Source organism: Xenopus laevis, chromosome 3L (assembly GCF_017654675.1).
Source record: "Xenopus laevis strain J_2021 chromosome 3L, Xenopus_laevis_v10.1, whole genome shotgun sequence".
In the NCBI taxonomy this organism is placed as follows: domain Eukaryota; kingdom Metazoa; phylum Chordata; class Amphibia; order Anura; family Pipidae; genus Xenopus; species Xenopus laevis.
Window position 1 is genome coordinate 158,440,820 of NC_054375.1, and position 18,475 is coordinate 158,459,294.

Sequence of the window (18,475 nt, forward strand, 5' to 3'; positions counted from 1 at the left end):
TCTATATTATTATTATATATCCCTTATATCTGTCTGGTGTATCATATATATATATATATATCCCTTATATCTGTCTGTGTATCATTTATATATATATATATATATATATATATATATATTCTTCTGTGTATCTATTATATATATATATATCCCTTATATCTGTCTGTGTATCATTATTATATTATATATATATATGTAAATTAATATTATATATTAATATATTTATATTATATCCCATATATCTGTCTGTGTATCATTTATATATATATGATATCCCTATATCTGTCTGTGTATATTATATATATATATCCCTTATATCTGTCTGTGTATCATATTATATTATATATTATATATATATATCCTTATATCTGTCTGTTGTATCATATATATATATATATATCCCTTTATTATCTGTCTGTGTATCTATATTATATTATATATCCCTTATATCTGCTGTGTATCATACTATATTATATATATTATATCCCTTATATCTGTCTGTGTATCATTAATATATATATATAATATATATATATATATTATTATATCCTTATATCTGTCTGTGTATCATTTATATATTATATATTATATACCCTTATATCTGTCTGTGTATCATTATATATATATTATATATATATATATATATTATTATATCCCTTTATATCTTGTCTGTGTATCATTATATATTATATATATATATATATCCCTTATTATCTGTCTGTGTATCATTATATATATATTATTATATATATATATTATATATATATTATTATATATTATTATTATATATATATATATTATATATATATATATTATATTATATATATCCCTTATATCTGTCTGTGTATCTATTATATATATTATATATATATATATCTCTCACATGTATATACACAGCAGGCTGGGAGTGTCTGGGAGCTCACACTTGGCTTCTTCTTATCCTACTCCCCTCACTCACACTTCATCATAACAATTTACACTAACCCACACCCTGCTGCTGCCTGCACTGCACTACACACCCTCCACTCACACAACAAGTGGGATTGGCCCCTCCCCCTGCAGACTGACACACAAGAAGAAGCTGGGATTGGCTCCTCCTCCTGCAGGGTGATACACAGAAGAAGTAGCTGGGATTGGCTCCTCCTCCTGCAGGGTGTTACACAGAAGAAGAAACTGGGATTGGCTCCTCCTCCTGCAGGGTGTTACACAGAAGAAGCTGGGATTGGCTCCTCCTCCTGCAGGGTGACACTGTAACAGAAGAGCCAGGGTTGCCTCTGTGTGGGGTCAGTGATTCCGTGGGGCTAAGCGGCAACAGCCTGGGCAATTCCAGGGGCAGATTCATTCACAATTTATCACATTCCATTGTCCTTGGCATGTTGTTAAAGGGGAAGTAGCAGAGCCACAAACACACACAGTTTGAGGGAGCAGAATGACTATTTGGGTTCCCTCCCCCCCCCCCCTTTTCTCAGCTATGAGAAGAGGAGGAGACACCGGAGTCTGAGGATGATAGAGATGAAGGGGGTGAATAGAGGAGACATCCCAGGAATAACGGGAGAGCTGCCATACTGCTTGCACTGGAACCCCTTGTTCTCTATTGTCTCCCTGACTACATTCTGCTTACTCCATTATTCCGCTTACTCCATTATTCCCCTTACTCCATTATTCTGCTTACTCCATTATTCCCCTTACTCCATTCCGCTTACTCCATTATTCCCCTTACTCCATTATTCCCCTTACTCCATTATTCCGCTTACTCCATTATTCCCCTTACTCCATTATTCCCCTTACTCCATTATTCTGCTTACTCCATTATTCCCCTTACTCCATTCCGCTTACTCCATTATTCCCCTTACTCCATTATTCCCCTTACTCCATTATTCCGCTTACTCCATTATTCCTTCTTCCCTAACCTACTCCATTATTCCCTTCTATTCCGCTTCTCCATATTCCCTTACTCCATTCCGCTTACTCCATTATTCCCCCTTACTCCATTCCGCTTACTCCATTATTCCCCTTACTCCATTACTTACTCCTTATTCCCTTACTCCATTATTCCGCTTACTCCATTATTCCCCTTACTCCATTATTCCCCTTACTCCATTATTCCGCTTACTCCATTATTCCCCTTACTCCATTATTCCGCTTACTCCATTATTCCCCTTACTCCATTATTCCGCTTACTCCATTATTCCCCTTACTCCATTCCGCTTACTTCCATTACTCCATTACTTACTCCATTATTCCCCTTACTCCATTATTCCGCTTACTCCATTATTACTCCCCCTTACTCCATTATTCCCTTATTCCGCTTACTCCATTATTCCCCTTACTCCCATTACTCATCCCCCATTATTCCCCCTTACTCCATTATTCCCCTTACTCCATTATTCCGCTTACTCCATTATTCCCCTTACTCCATTCCGCTTACTCCATTATTCCCCTTAATCCATTCCACTTACTCCATTATTCCCCTTACTCCATTCCGCTTACTCCATTATTCCCCTTACTCCATTCCGCTTACTCCATTATTCCCCTTACTCCATTCCGCTTACTCCATTATTCCCCTTACTCCATTATTCCCCTTACTCCATTATTCCGCTTACTCCATTATTCCCCTTACTCCATTATTCCCCTTACTCCATTATTCCGCTTACTCCATTATTCCCCTTACTCCATTATTCCGCTTACTCCATTATTCCCCTTACTCCATTATTCCGCTTACTCCATTATTCCGCTTACTCCATTATTCCCCTTACTCCATTATTCCGCTTACTCCATTATTCTGCTTACTCCATTATTCCCCTTACTCCATTATTCCGCTTACTCCATTATTCCCCTTACTCCATTCCGCTTACTCCATTATTCCCCTTACTCCATTCCGCTTACTCCATTATTCCCCTTACTCCATTATTCCGCTTACTCCATTATTCCGCTTACTCCATTATTCCGCTTACTCCATTATTCCCCTTATTCCAATCCGCTTACTCCATTCCTCTGCGTCTGCATCCGACAGTCGTTGTCGCGTCAGAGCATCGCTGCAACTTCATCTGACAATGCATTCACTTACCTTATTTCTGTTGCATCCAATTTGGCGCCTGCGTTTTTTCGCAGCGCGTCGTATCGCTCCAAAGTCGTATGTGTAGTCCTACCCTAATAAGGCCCCAGTAGTCCCTGAACTAGCCACACAGCCCCTGAACTAGCCGCACAGCCCCTGAACTAGCCGCACAGCCCCTGAACTAGCCGCACAGCCCCTGAACTAGCCGCACAGCCCCTGAACTAGCCGCACAGCCCCTGAACTAGCCACACAGCCCCTGAACTAGCCGCACAGCCCCTGAACTAGCCGCACAGCCCCTGAACTAGCCACACAGCCCCTGAACTAGCCACACAGCCCCTGAACTAGCCGCACAGCCCCACAGCATGATGGGACCTCCACCAAATGTGACAGTCGGTAGCAGGTGTTTTTCTTGGAATGTCGTGTTCTTCTTCCGCCATGTAAAGCGCTTTTTGTTATGAGCAAATAAGTCAATTTGTGTCTCATCAGTCCAAAGTTCTTTGTTCCCAAATGCCTGTGTGTTGTGTAAATGATCTTTTCCATACAACAAGCGAGTGTGTTTGTGTGAGTGCAGAAAGGGCTTCTCATCCCCCTGCCATACACATGTTCTTTGTGCAAATTGTGCTGAATTGTAGAACGATGTACAGATACACCTGCATCTGCAGCAAGATCTTCTTGCAGGTCTTTGGAGATGATCTTTGGCTTGTCTGTAACATTCTCACAATCCTCCGCATATGTCGCTCCTGGATTTCTCTTGGCCTGTCAGACCTGGGTTTTACAGCAACTGTGCCTGTGGCCTTCCATTTCCTCATTCCATTCCTTACAGTTGGAACTGACAGTTTAATAAACCTCTGAGATGCTTTTTGTAGCCTTCCCCTAAACCCTGATACTGAACAATCTTTGTTTTCAGATCTTTTGAGAGTTGCTTTGAGGATCCCATGCTGTCACTCTTCAGAGGAGAGTCAAACACAAGCACAACTTGCAATTGGTCACCTTAAATACCTTTTCTCATGATTGGACACACCTGCCTATGAAGTTCAAGACTTAACGAGCTAATCCAACCAATTTGGTGTTGCCAGTAATCAGTATTGAGCAGTAACATTCATTCAAATTAGCCAAATTACAAGGGTACCCACATTTTTGCACAGCCAGATTTCACACTTGATTTAATCCCATACACCTGAATACTGCTTCACTAAAAATCTTTGTTCAGAAAACAGCCCAGTACTCAGATGTTCCTGGGAAATGAAAGACAGACCACTGGTATCTTTTTTGTTGAAAGTGAAGTAAATTATTATTCAGGCTGAGAGGGGTTCCCAAACCTTTTCATATGACTGTATGATTACCCAATGGCACATACTACTAAAAAATAATATTATTATGAAAAAGGTTTATTTACATAAAGCAGGTTTTTACATATGAGCTGTTTTATGCAATATATTTTATAGAGACCTATATTGTTTGTAAGGTATAGTTTTCCTTTAATGTTCCTTCTTCTGCAGCCGAATGGCACTAGCCAGGTTCAGTTCTCCTTGAGTCCAGACCAGTTCTCTGGAGCAGGGCAACTTCATGTATCCAACATCTTGTACCTCATGTATATGTCTCATGGCTGAGGGTCACATTGTGGCCCCCTTGTCTGTTGAGCCCCTATAGTCCGAGGGTGGGGCATGGGTCCTGCTGGGCATACAGTCCCATATAGATCCATTTCATCTCACCAGTTTGGGCCCAAACCATCCATGGCCCCTGCTTGGGCTCTGTAAGGCTGCACCAGGGAACATTATAGTAACCATACGTAGTAGTAGTTACAAGGCCGAGCATTACATAGCTAAGCCATACACCCTGGAGTATTTGAGCAAACATGGCCGTACATTACAAATATAGACATTAGAAGGTTCTGGGAGTTGCAGGCTGCCCACCCATCCATTCTTCCAATAGAGACTTACTGGAAATAAAAGGAGTAAAAAGCACAGGTAGGTGCCCTGTGTATGCTCAATGGTGACCCCATTCTAGAAGGGGGTGCCAGGAAAGGGTAACATCATAGGACCGAGGGGGATTCTCCTCAAAGTACCAACTGCGCACTCAGGATACCAAGCACTCACAGGGACTGATGGGATATGTGATAGGGACATTAGATTGTAAGCTCACTGGGGCAGGGACTGATGGAAATATGATAGGGACATTAGATTGTAAGCTCATTGGGGCAGGGACTTATGGAAATATGATAGGGACATTAGATTCTAAGCTCACTGGGGCAGGGACTGATAGGAATGTGATAAGGACATTAGATTGTAAGCTCACTGGGGCAGGGACTGATAGAAATATGATAGGGACATTAGATTGTAAGCTCACTGGGGCAGGGACTTATGGAAATATGATAGGGACATTAGATTCTAAGCTCACTGGGGCAGGGACTGATAGGAATGTGATAAGGACATTAGATTGTAAGCTCACTGGGGCAGGGATTTATGGAAATATGATTGGGACATTAGATTGTAAGCTCACTGGGGCAGGGACTTATGGAAATATGATAGGGGCATTAGCTTGTAAGCTCACTGGAGCAGGGGTTGATGGGAATGTGATAGGGACCTTAGATTGTAAGCTCACTAGGGCAAAGACTGATGGGATTCTGATAGGGACCTTAGATTCTAAGATCCATTGGGGCAGAGACTGATGGGAATGTGATAGGGACCTTAGATTGTAAGCTCACTGGGGCAGGTGCTGATGGGTATGCAATAGGGATCTTAGATTGTATGCTCTCTGGGGAGGGACTGATGGGAATGTGATAGGGACCTTAGATTGTAAGCTCTCTGGGGAGGGACTGATGGGAATGTGATAGGGACCTTAGATTGTAAGCTCACTGGGGCACAGACTGATGGATAGGCAGTTTTCACTTGTAACCAAGCACTAATTTGTGTTTTCTCTGACGAGCTTCTTCCGGCACCTCTTGCGACATTTAGAAGTCTCCACCCTGAGCTCAATTTCCTCATGATCTGTTCATAGAAAGAAGAAGTGTCCCAAGAGCAAGAGAATTTGGTGTTACACCCGGGTCAATGGCAGCTGTCCTGTATGTGCAGGGTGCCCTTCTCTGGCTGCACCTCACCCAAGGTATGTGACTTTCTATGTCATTGTGTAGTAGTGATGGACATGATAGTCATGATAGCCAGATGTCTACTGGGAAAGGGTTTGGGGTGCCCAGTGCCCCCACATAAACATGATCTTTCCCTGTAATCTCCTCCAGCCTGTGAGCTTCTCCAAGTCTCCCAAGAGCCACAAGTCATGGTCACACTCGCGGGCAAATCGGTCCATATTAAGTGTGACATTATTTATCGAAACATAGCGAGAGGCACCACCATCTCCTGGGCTGTGGAACACGTCGATCCTGTGGGCACAACCACTAACCAGATTGAGCAATCAGAAGACATCATAGATATCAATGGCACCAGAATTATACATCACAGCGTCCGGCCAAATGGGCAGTCGGCCATGTACTACTGTAGCGTGACATGTGGGTCATACAAGACGTCCAGCACCGGAACCTACATACATGTGAGAGGTATGGGAAGAACCATATGCACACCCCACGGGGGAGGAACAGCCTCTGAGATCCTTCTCTTTGTTCTACACAGATTATGGCTACGTGACACCCACCCATCCCTCTACTCACCTCCAGTCCAGTTTGATTGCCCTGCTTGTCCTTCTCTTGCTCCTGTCGGCCACCGGGACTGCCCTGCTGCTGCTCCCATTTATATGGAAGAAAAGGGTAAAGCCGGCATTGCCACCTCGTGGAACCCACTGGAGTGTAGGCTCTATGGGCAAGAGTTCATATGCATACACTTTATCTCATGCTGCCCATTTTCTCTCCCTACAGATTGACTCCACGTCTATGTCCCACATTTCCAGTGTCCCCGGGGATACAAAATCGACATCACCTCAAAAGGACAAAGAAGCCTCCAGTTCCTTATATGAGGTGAGTCTAGTTTTACTGGAGAATCAGGATGGGGTTGGATATTGGTGAGTATGGGTTTCTCCAGTGATATCACTTGTTGGGGGCAATAGTGTGCAGCATTCTGTCCAGCCAGTTGCACCCAGCCAGGCAAGTACATCAGCAACGAGGGCTATTTCCAGCATAGAGTTACACCAGTAGCATTTATCGCATTATTTCTCATGAACATGAGGCCTGGAAGTCAACTTCTCTGGTGGGCCCTTGTGGTCATATGGTTTTTGGCTTCAAGGGTTTACTGGGTCTTTCCGGCTTTTCATTAGTGAGTTTATATCTTCAGAATGGAGCCCATTAAGACTTCTTTCCCCCATCATAAGTGAACTGCATTGTCCTCAGCAGAAGTCTTCTTCAGGGCCTGAGAAACGGGTGGGAATAACGAGGTGATTTCTTCGAGTTCTGTCCTCAATATGAAATAAATCTCAGCAGAAGTAGTTGATCTGCAGCTCCACTGTTGTCGGGGTGAAAATCTTCACAAATTTCCAACATCAGGCAGGGCTGGGCTTTGAGTTGTGTTCATTAGAACTAGCCACTAATCTTCTGGCCAGGTCACCTCGGGACATTGTTATGATACTCGCTCCATGCAGTGTAACTAACTTTGTTTATTGTTGTCAATCGCTTTGGGAGTGAACCCGTTTCCTTCTTGAAAGGTTTTGGATTTGGTTGAATCTCAAAATAGTGGATTCTGTGTTTCCCTATATTGTGGGGTGCGGAGCAGAACTACTCTGCCCAGCCATATGGTCAGTATTTGTGCCCCTGTTGCTCTGATGTTTGGGACCCAGTGGGTGATTCTGCTGTAGGAATTGGGGGCAGCAAATTGCAAATGGCAGAAATGTTGACTGATTTGGATTCCTCTCAACTCAGTTAGTGGCTGAGGCAACAAGTGGATTCTCTGTAGATGAATCATATGACCTCACATATTTCTCCTTCTTACTGCAGTCTTTAAAGCCCTGTCCTGACTCTGAGCTCTATCATACGCTGGAGACGGCTCCCCCATTACCCAAGGGCAAGGTAAGACTCTGCTCTACTCTGAACCCTTCTGTTCCCTTAAAGGAGAAACAAACCCTTAATAAAAAAAAAACCCTACCCTACATAGACCCTCTCCTCCCCCCCAGCCTAGCTGCCCCCTCCCCGAGCAAATGCCCCTAAGTCTTTACTTACCCCTCTGTGCAGATTCTGTCCAGCGCAGTTCACGGGCGCCATCTTCTTTTCTTCGGTAATCTTCAGAATGAGACAATCGTAGTGGCACCTGCATAGTTGGAGCAATTTTCTGATTTATGACAACTGCGCATGCCTCGAAAAACACGAAAATTGCCAAAGCGTCGGTCTCATTCCGAAGATTACCAAAGAGAAGAAGATGGCGCCTGTGAACTCCGCTGGAGTAGACTTAAGGGCTAGTGATGTGCGGGTCGGGATTTCCCCAACCCTAACCCACCCTCCCTTAGCCCGCACCTGCCTGCATCCGACTTCCAGGCTCCTTTTATAGACCTGAGCTGACCCGCTGATGACATCACAAAAGGGGCGGGGCGAGCAGGCGCAGCGTCTATAATAGAAGAACCTGGAAGTCGGAAAACGCCATTTGACTCGAGAAGAAGAGTGGGAGATAGGCCCGAACCTGCCCGGCCCGCACATCACTATTAGGGGCATTTGCCCGGGGGGCAGATAGGCTTGGGGGGAGGGAGGTCTATGTAGGGTAGGGGGTTTGTTTCTGCTTTAACCACCTCCACTTCCCCCTATCACTACTCACCTATAAACCCCCACCCCACCTTATTGGCCAATCAGCCACTACTAAAAGCCCCGTATTCACTCCTGTCTTTATTTCTGTAGGCGACACATCAGAGTCCCAAAGCCAAGGCCGCCCCCCAGGTAATGTGGCCCCACACTTTGTAACTACCCCTATATAATACACAAGAGATATCCCTTATATAGTGAATAAATTACCCCCTCTTGTAAATTATAAGGATATTTTATGTTATCGAGGAGTTTCATGACCATATGAAAAAAATATAAAAAACATTTTTGTGGGGGTACTTTATTTATTATAATACACAAGTTTCAGTGAGTCATGTGACAGAAATGACATCAGAACTCACCGTTTATAACTGATGACATCAGAACTCACTGTTTATAAGGATATATTTTACACGATATTCATGGCTTCTGTGTATTATATCATTATAATCTACAGTCTGGTCATTTCCCTATGGCGTTCTGACGTCACAACGTGCCGTTTATAACAGGGGTCCCCGGCCTCTGAATTTGACGCAGATCGTCCTAATTTGACGCCGCCACATTCAAATTGAACGCCGGCGAACCCACTTTGGACACCGGCGACCAGAAATGGACGCTGACCCCCCTCCCAACATTTCACACAAAATGTAGATTATATATATATATATATATATATACATAATGTACCCCCTACTGAAATTTATAAAGATATTAGAAGTCACCTCGGAGTTATGTGACCTGTATGGTCACGTAACTCCTCGGTGACATAATATCTTTATAAATTACAGTAGGGGGTACATTATCCACTATATAATCAGCGCCTAGTGGTATCATTTCTGTCACATGACTCACTGAAACATGTGCATTATAATAAATAAATAATGTGCCCTGTGTTGTAACATATGAAAATAATGAGCTGTCATATATGGAACTGTTTGTACATAAGAGAAATGAAGTAACAGGGCGGTGTATGATCCGTGCAGGTAAAACCAACTGGGGCCCAAGAACTGGCCCGTGGAGGAAGCAAGAAACCCCCAGTGAAGCCGGTAATGACAACTGTAACTCCCTCTTTCTCTCCAAAGATGCCCCAGTAGCTCCCCATCTTCTTTTCTGCTGATTCACTGATTCACATGCTCTGTGCTGCTGTCACTTACTGAGCTTAGGGAGCCACTCACAATATACAGTACACATAGAATAGAAATGTCACAATATAAGGCTGATTAGTAATTAATACACATAATTACTACATGGCAGCACAGAAACCAGTGCAATTAGCATCAGAATTGAATAATCAGCAAACCTGTACCATCAGCTTATATTACAGCCAGGGAAGCTCATTTTCTGCTTGATCATTTCCAACGCTCCCTAAGTGTAGCTTCTCAGCAGCAGCCCAGGACCCACTGAGCATGTGCAGTGCCACCGACACACAAAAGAGGCCTAACAAAATCCAAGATGGGGAGCTGAAGGTCTGGGATACTTTTATAGGGGTTCATAGACTTAGAAAGAAAATAACCAGTCCACTCACAGGACTTGGAAAATTATTTTTGCATTTTACTAAAGTAGCAAGTAATAAACCTTAACACATTTCACACTAATAAATCTACAGTATTTCCCTAGTCATCTGAGTGCTGTTTCTTTATATATAAGAATTCCATACATCATTGCAAGATAAATAAAAACAGTGGGGGAATAGGATCCTATATAAAACACTGGGGGCCCATATATATATATATATATATATATATATATATATATCTATATATATATATCCTGACTTGAGATCTCTCTTCCAATCAATTTTGCTGGTGCCAACATGAGCAGAACAATGGAGTTTGCTGATTACAGGACTGTCACTACTCCACACTCGTGTGCTGTGTATAAATGTGACAAGGCAGTTGTGTGTGTTAAAGTAACAATATCCATTTTCCTTTTTCAGAAGCCAAAAAGGAGCCACACAGAGCAAGACCTGTATGAGAATGTCAATCACTAAAATATGTGGTGCCCACTCCTACTCCCCTTTCAGTATTTACTAATAAACGTATTTTTTTCATATCTGAACTGAACGAGGCACTGTGGATTATACAAGTGTTCCCTATTATTAGTTTATTGTGTGTGTGTGTCAGTGTATAGGAGACAGTCTCCCCATATATCCCATTTATACTATAGGACAGTTATAGTGTGTGTGTGTCAGTGTATAGGACACAGTCTCCCCATATATCCCATTTATACTATAGGACAGTTATAGTGTGTGTGTGTGTGTCAGTGTATAGGACACAGTCTCCCCATATATCCCATTTATACTATAGGACAGTTATAGTGTGTGTGTGTGTCAGTGTATAGGACACAGTCTCCCCATATATCCCATTTATACTATAGGACAGTTATAGTGTGTGTGTGTGTCAGTGTATAGGATACAGTCTCCCCATATATCCCATTTATACTATAGGACAGTTATAGTGTGTGTGTGTCAGTGTATAGGATACAGTCTCCCCATATATCCCATTTATACTATAGGACAGTTATAGTGTGTGTGTGTGTGTCAGTGTATAGGACACAGTCTCCCCATATATCCCATTTATACTATAGGACAGTTATAGTGTGTGTGTGTGTCAGTGTATAGGATACAGTCTCCCCATATATCCCATTTATACTATAGGACAGTTATAGTGTGTGTGTCAGTGTATAGGACACAGTCTCCCCATATATCCCATTTATACTATAGGACAGTTATAGTGTGTGTGTGTGTCAGTGTATAGGATACAGTCTCCCCATATATCCCATTTATACTATAGGACAGTTATAGTGTGTGTGTGTGTCAGTGTATAGGATACAGTCTCCCCATATATCCCATTTATACTATAGGACAGTTATAGTGTGTGTGTCAGTGTATAGGATACAGTCTCCCCATATATCCCATTTATACTATAGGACAGTTATAGTGTGTGTGTGTCGGTGTATAGGATACAGTCTCCCCATATATCCCATTTATACTATAGGACAGTTATAGTGTGTGTGTCAGTGTATAGGATACAGTCTCCCCATATATCCCATTTATACTATAGGACAGTTATAGTGTGTGTGTGTCAGTGTATAGGATACAGTCTCCCCATATATCCCATTTATACTATAGGACAGTTATAGTGTGTGTGTGTCAGTGTATAGGATACAGTCTCCCCATATATCCCATTTATACTATAGGACAGTTATAGTGTGTGTGTGTCAGTGTATAGGATACAGTCTCCCCATATATCCCATTTATACTATAGGACAGTTATAGTGTGTGTGTGTGTCAGTGTATAGGACACAGTCTCCCCATATATCCCATTTATACTATAGGACAGTTATAGTGTGTGTGTGTCAGTGTAAGATGGCGGCGCGTACACATCGCGAGGCTCAGCGTCTCTCCAGTTTCTGCAGTTTTGCGGTATTTTTCCTGCTCATCTCGATGCTGTTCGCACAGAATAGTCATGCTTTAACATCGTACACCCGACAAGAGCTCCTGGATATTGGTTTTTGCACTTCTGACAGTTTTATCGGTAACCTTCGACTCGTCCCTGAGATCGCCAGAACACCTGAGGCCGCGCACTCCACCCGACTGGGCGGAAGTGCTCGAAGGCGGCGGCGAGACCGCAAACAAAGACGGGGGAAACGCGGAGGGCTAAGAGCTAAGCTAAAGCTAACACCACACCGGCTCTCTTTGCCCAGCATTTTTCTCGCCAATGTACGATCACTGGTGAACAAAATGGATGAGATTCGACTCCGGATTAACCACAGCAAGAAACTCTGGAATTGTAATGTTATGATTTTCACCGAAACATGGCTAAACAGTGGAATACCGGACAATGCTATTGCTCTAGCTGAGCTCCACACTTTCCGGTCAGACAGAACGGCAGTTGACTCCGGTAAGACCAGAGGGGGAGGATTGTGCATTTATGTTAACAAAGCTTGGTGCACGAACTCTGTTATCGTTGGGAGACACTGCTCAGTTAACCTAGAGTTTCTCATGGTTAAGTGTAGACCATTTTATCTGCCGCGGGAGTTCACATCCACCATCATAACAGCTGCTTACATTCCCCCCGATGCTGATGCCAAGCTTGCTATGAAGGAACTTCATGCAGCCATCAGTAAACAACAGACTGCTCACCCAGAGGCTGCATTTATTGTTGCGGGGGATTTTAATCACTCCAATCTAAAGACAGTACTCCCCAAATTTCATCAAAACATTTCTTGTCACACCAGAGGAAACAAAACTTTGGACCATGTATACACAAACATGGCTGAAGCCTATGCTGTAACCCCCCTCCCCCACTTGGGTCAATCAGATCACCTTTCTTTGTTCCTCACCCCCAAGTACTCCCCCCTCATCAACCGTGAGAAGCCATTAGTGAGGACCATCAAAGTGTGGCCAGCGGAGGCTGACATCACACTCCAGGACAGGTTTCAACACACAGATTGGAGTATGTTTGCTTCCCAGGCCACCTGTGGCTCTCATCATACGGACATAAATAACTACACTTCCTCGGTTCTGGTCTACATTAACTCCACCATTGACAGTGTTACTACCCAGAAACAGATCACTATATACCCAAATCAGAAGCCTTGGATGAACAAGGAGGTGCGTCTCTTGCTAAAGGCACGTAACACTGCCTTCAGGTCAGGTGATGCACAGGCCTACAAGACTTCCAGGTCAAATTTGAAGAGGGGCATCAAAAAGGCCAAGCACTGCTACAAATTAAAGCTAGAGGATCACTTTTCCAACGCTGACCCTCGACGCATGTGGCAGGGCATTCAGGCCATTACAGACTACAAACCCAGCAACTCCACCACAACCACTAATGTCGGCTTTCTGAATGAGCTTAATGACTTTTACGCTCGCTTTGAAAGAGACAACAACCATCCAGCTACCAGGATTTCTCCCTCAACCAACCACTCAACCATCATACTGGCCTCTTCAGATGTTTGTACTGCGCTGAGCCGGATCAACGCGCGCAAGGCTGCTGGACCAGACGGTATCCCCGGGCGCGTACTTAGAGCATGTGCAGAGCAGCTCGCCTGGGTATTCACAGACATTTTTAACATGTCTCTTGCCCAGGCAGCTGTTCCAACATGCTTTAAGTCCACCTCCATTGTGCCAGTGCCAAAACACTCTAGCCCATCGTGCCTAAACGACTACCGCCCTGTAGCACTCACACCCATTATCATGAAGTGCTTCGAGCGGTTAGTATTGTCACATCTGAAAGACTCTCTCCCATCAACTCTGGACCCTCACCAATTTGCTTATCGCAGCAATAGGAGCACAGAAGATGCAGTCCTCTTTAGCATTGCACTCTGTGCTCTCACACCTGGACAATAAAAACACTTACGCACGGATGCTGTTTGTTGACTTTAGCTCAGCATTCAATACTGTCATACCCTCCAAGTTAATCACTAAACTTAGAGCCCTGGACATTAATTCCTCATTTTGCAACTGGATTATGGACTTTCTGACCAACAGACCACAGCATGTCAGGTCAGGCCACATCTGCTCCACTAACATCACACTCAACACTGGTGTACCACAGGGCTGTGTGCTGAGCCCCTTCCTCTACTCCCTCTTCACCCACGACTGCAGACCTGTAAATGGATCTAACACCATTATTAAGTTTGCAGACGATACCACGGTGATTGGTCTCATCAGCAACAATGATGAGACTGCCTACAGGGAAGAGGTCCAGCATCTAGCCACTTGGTGCACGGAAAATAATTTGCTCCTTAACACCACCAAGACCAAGGAGCTCATTGTGGACTTCAGGAAGAAGAAGAGAAGTGGCTCCCATGATCCCATCCACATAAACGGGATGGCTGTTGAACCTGTGTCATCCTTCAAGTTCCTGGGAACCCACATCTCGGAGGACCTGTCCTGGACTACCAACACCTCCAGCCTGGTCAAGAAGGCTCACCAGCGCCTCTTCTTCTTAAGAATACTAAAGAAAAACCAGCTGTCCTCAGCCATCCTAGTGAACTTTTATCGCTGCACAATAGAGAGCATCCTGACCAGCTGTGTCACAGTGTGGTATGGGAGCTGCTCTGTTGCTGAGCGCAAGGCGTTGCAGCGGGTGGTAAAAACTGCCCAGCGCATCACAGGGATTCCGCTTCCATCCATTGAGGACATCCAGAAGAAGCACTGTCTTCGTCGAGCACGCAGTGTTCTTAAGGACTCCTCTCACCCTGCCCACAGACTGTTTTCTCTTCTGCCTTCAGGCAGGCGTTTCAGGTTACACCGGACAAGAACCAGCAGACTGAGGAACAGTTTCTTTCCTAGAGCTGTCTCCATTCTGAACTCTGCACCTTACTGACTCCTTTAAACCCCCCACCTTACACTATCCCCATTACCATTGCACATTCAATATTGTACTTCAGCAACCTGTACATTTGTTCATCTGCTTGTAACTACTGATTATAGTTACTACAAACTGTATATTATGTTCATATGACTGTAATCACCTTGTAAATATTATTATTTGTAAACATTCTTGTACATACCAATTATAATTTATACCTTATCCTGCACTTACTGCTTATTGCACTACTGGTTAGACCTAAACTGCATTTCGTTGCCTTGTACTTGTACTTGTGTAATGACAATAAAGTTGAATCTAATCTAATAGGATACAGTCTCCCCATATATCCCATTTATACTATAGGACAGTTATAGTGTGTGTGTGTGTCAGTGTATAGGAGACAGTCTCCCCATATATCCCATTTATACTATAGGACAGTTATAGTGTGTGTGTGTCAGTGTATAGGACACAGTCTCCCCATATATCCCATTTATACTATAGGACAGTTATAGTGTGTGTGTCAGTGTATAGGATACAGTCTCCCCATATATCCCATTTATACTATAGGACAGTTATAGTGTGTGTGTCAGTGTATAGGATACAGTCTCCCCATATATCCCATTTATACTATAGGACAGTTATAGTGTGTGTGTGTCAGTGTATAGGATACAGTCTCCCCATATATCCCATTTATACTATAGGACAGTTATAGTGTGTGTGTGTGTCAGTGTATAGGATACAGTCTCCCCATATATCCCATTTATACTATAGGACAGTTATAGTGTGTGTGTGTGTCAGTGTATAGGACACAGTCTCCCCATATATCCCATTTATACTATAGGACAGTTATAGTGTGTGTGTGTCAGTGTATAGGATACAGTCTCCCCATATATCCCATTTATACTATAGGACAGTTATAGTGTGTGTGTGTGTCAGTGTATAGGATACAGTCTCCCCATATATCCCATTTATACTATAGGACAGTTATAGTGTGTGTGTGTCAGTGTATAGGATACAGTCTCCCCATATATCCCATTTATACTATAGGACAGTTATAGTGTGTGTGTGTGTCAGTGTATAGGATACAGTCTCCCCATATATCCCATTTATACTATAGGACAGTTATAGTGTGTGTGTGTCAGTGTATAGGATACAGTCTCCCCATATATCCCATTTATACTATAGGACAGTTATAGTGTGTGTGTGTCAGTGTATAGGATACAGTCTCCCCATATATCCCATTTATACTATAGGACAGTTATAGTGTGTGTGTGTCAGTGTATAGGATACAGTCTCCCCATATATCCCATTTATACTATAGGACAGTTATAGTGTGTGTGTGTGTCAGTGTATAGGACACAATCTCCCCATATATCCCATTTATACTATAGGACAGTTATAGTGTGTGTGTGTGTCAGTGTATAGGATACAGTCTCCCCATATATCCCATTTATACTATAGGACAGTTATAGTGTGTGTGTGTGTCAGTGTATAGGACACAATCTCCCCATATATCCCATTTATACTATAGGACAGTTATAGTGTGTGTGTGTGTGTCAGTGTATAGGATACAGTCTCCCCATATATCCCATTTATACTATAGGACAGTTATAGTGTGGTGTGTCAGTGTATAGGATACAGTCTCCCCATATATCCCATTTATACTATAGGACAGTTATAGTGTGTGTGTGTCAGTGTATAGGATACAGTCTCCCCATATATCCCATTTATACTATAGGACAGTTATAGTGTGTGTGTCAGTGTATAGGATACAGTCTCCCCATATATCCCATTTATACTATAGGACAGTTATAGTGTGTGTGTGTCAGTGTATAGGACACAGTCTCCCCATATATCCCATTTATACTATAGGACAGTTATAGTGTGTGTGTGTCAGTGTATAGGATACAGTCTCCCCATATATCCCATTTATACTATAGGACAGTTATAGTGTGTGTGTCAGTGTATAGGATACAGTCTCCCCATATATCCCATTTATACTATAGGACAGTTATAGTGTGTGTGTGTCAGTGTATAGGATACAGTCTCCCCATATATCCCATTTATACTATAGGACAGTTATAGTGTGTGTGTCAGTGTATAGGATACAGTCTCCCCATATATCCCATTTATACTATAGGACAGTTATAGTGTGTGTGTGTCAGTGTATAGGATACAGTCTCCCCATATATCCCATTTATACTATAGGACAGTTATAGTGTGTGTGTGTCAGTGTATAGGATACAGTCTCCCCATATATCCCATTTATACTATAGGACAGTTATAGTGTGTGTGTGTCAGTGTATAGGATACAGTCTCCCCATATATCCCATTTATACTATAGGACAGTTATAGTGTGTGTGTCAGTGTATAGGATACAGTCTCCCCATATATCCCATTTATACTATAGGACAGTTATAGTGTGTGTGTGTCAGTGTATAGGATACAGTCTCCCCATATATCCCATTTATACTATAGGACAGTTATAGTGTGTGTGTGTGTCAGTGTATAGGATACAGTCTCCCCATATATCCCATTTATACTATAGGACAGTTATAGTGTGTGTGTCAGTGTATAGGATACAGTCTCCCCATATATCCCATTTATACTATAGGACAGTTATAGTGTGTGTGTCAGTGTATAGGATACAGTCTCCCCATATATCCCATTTATACTATAGGACAGTTATAGTGTGTGTGTGTCAGTGTATAGGATACAGTCTCCCCATATATCCCATTTATACTATAGGACAGTTATAGTGTGTGTGTGTCAGTGTATAGGATACAGTCTCCCCATATATCCCATTTATACTATAGGACAGTTATAGTGTGTGTGTGTGTCAGTGTATAGGATACAGTCTCCCCATATATCCCATTTATACTATAGGACAGTTATAGTGTGTGTGTGAGACCACGATCTTCTCGGAACGATCGTACGAATTGTCCATCAACTAAAAAGACCAATTTGTCAGGAAAACAAAGGGGAGCTGATTGGCTCAGCAGACATACCGATACGTTGCACTGAGAACGACAAAGATTTTTTACCCTGGCCCATCAATTTACTGACAGATGTCGTCATAAAAATCGTAAGATGTTCGATGGTTCGAATCCCACTAACCGCACGATAATTTTGAAGGATTGGTCGGACTTCGCTAAAATCGGTCGTTCGGCAAGAGAAATGTTTGTGTCTATGGGGAGCTTAACAAGAAGAGAGACAGTTGTACTTTATGTTTAGTTAGGGGGATGGTACATGGTAGGTTGTGTTACATTTGCGCTATTGTTGGTGAATAATCTTTGAAAAACTATTTGCCATTGAGAAAAAATACAATTGACTCAAGTACAACATATTCGTGTAGCAATTTCCTATGATTAACGA

The 18,475-nt window shown here is 42.8% G+C and overlaps 1 protein-coding gene across 1 annotated transcript; it reads left to right on the plus strand.

Moving 5' to 3' along the window:
• Positions 1 to 1,264: 1,264 nt before the first annotated feature.
• Positions 1,265 to 10,838, plus strand: XB5720005.L (provisional ortholog of NFAT activating protein with ITAM motif 1 L homeolog). Its single transcript, XM_041587393.1, has 9 exons — positions 1,265 to 1,283; positions 6,053 to 6,157; positions 6,291 to 6,605; positions 6,679 to 6,812; positions 6,921 to 7,019; positions 7,989 to 8,060; positions 8,877 to 8,915; positions 9,764 to 9,826; positions 10,717 to 10,838. Exons 2-9 carry the CDS (start codon positions 6,103 to 6,105, stop codon positions 10,768 to 10,770), a joined length of 831 nt encoding a protein of 276 aa, XP_041443327.1. The 5' UTR covers positions 1,265 to 1,283; positions 6,053 to 6,102; the 3' UTR covers positions 10,771 to 10,838.
• Positions 10,839 to 18,475: the final 7,637 nt, after the last annotated feature.

Excerpts from the sequence above, each read along its gene's own strand:
- XB5720005.L (XM_041587393.1), top strand. The coding sequence starts at position 6,103 with ATGGCAGCTGTCCTGTATGTGCAGGGTGCCCTTCTCTGGCTGCACCTC. Across the intron at positions 7,020-7,988 it reads CCTCCAGTTCCTTATATGAG|TCTTTAAAGCCCTGTCCTGA; the intron begins GTGAGTCTAGTT and ends TTCTTACTGCAG. Across the intron at positions 9,827-10,716 it reads AGAAACCCCCAGTGAAGCCG|AAGCCAAAAAGGAGCCACAC; the intron begins GTAATGACAACT and ends TTCCTTTTTCAG.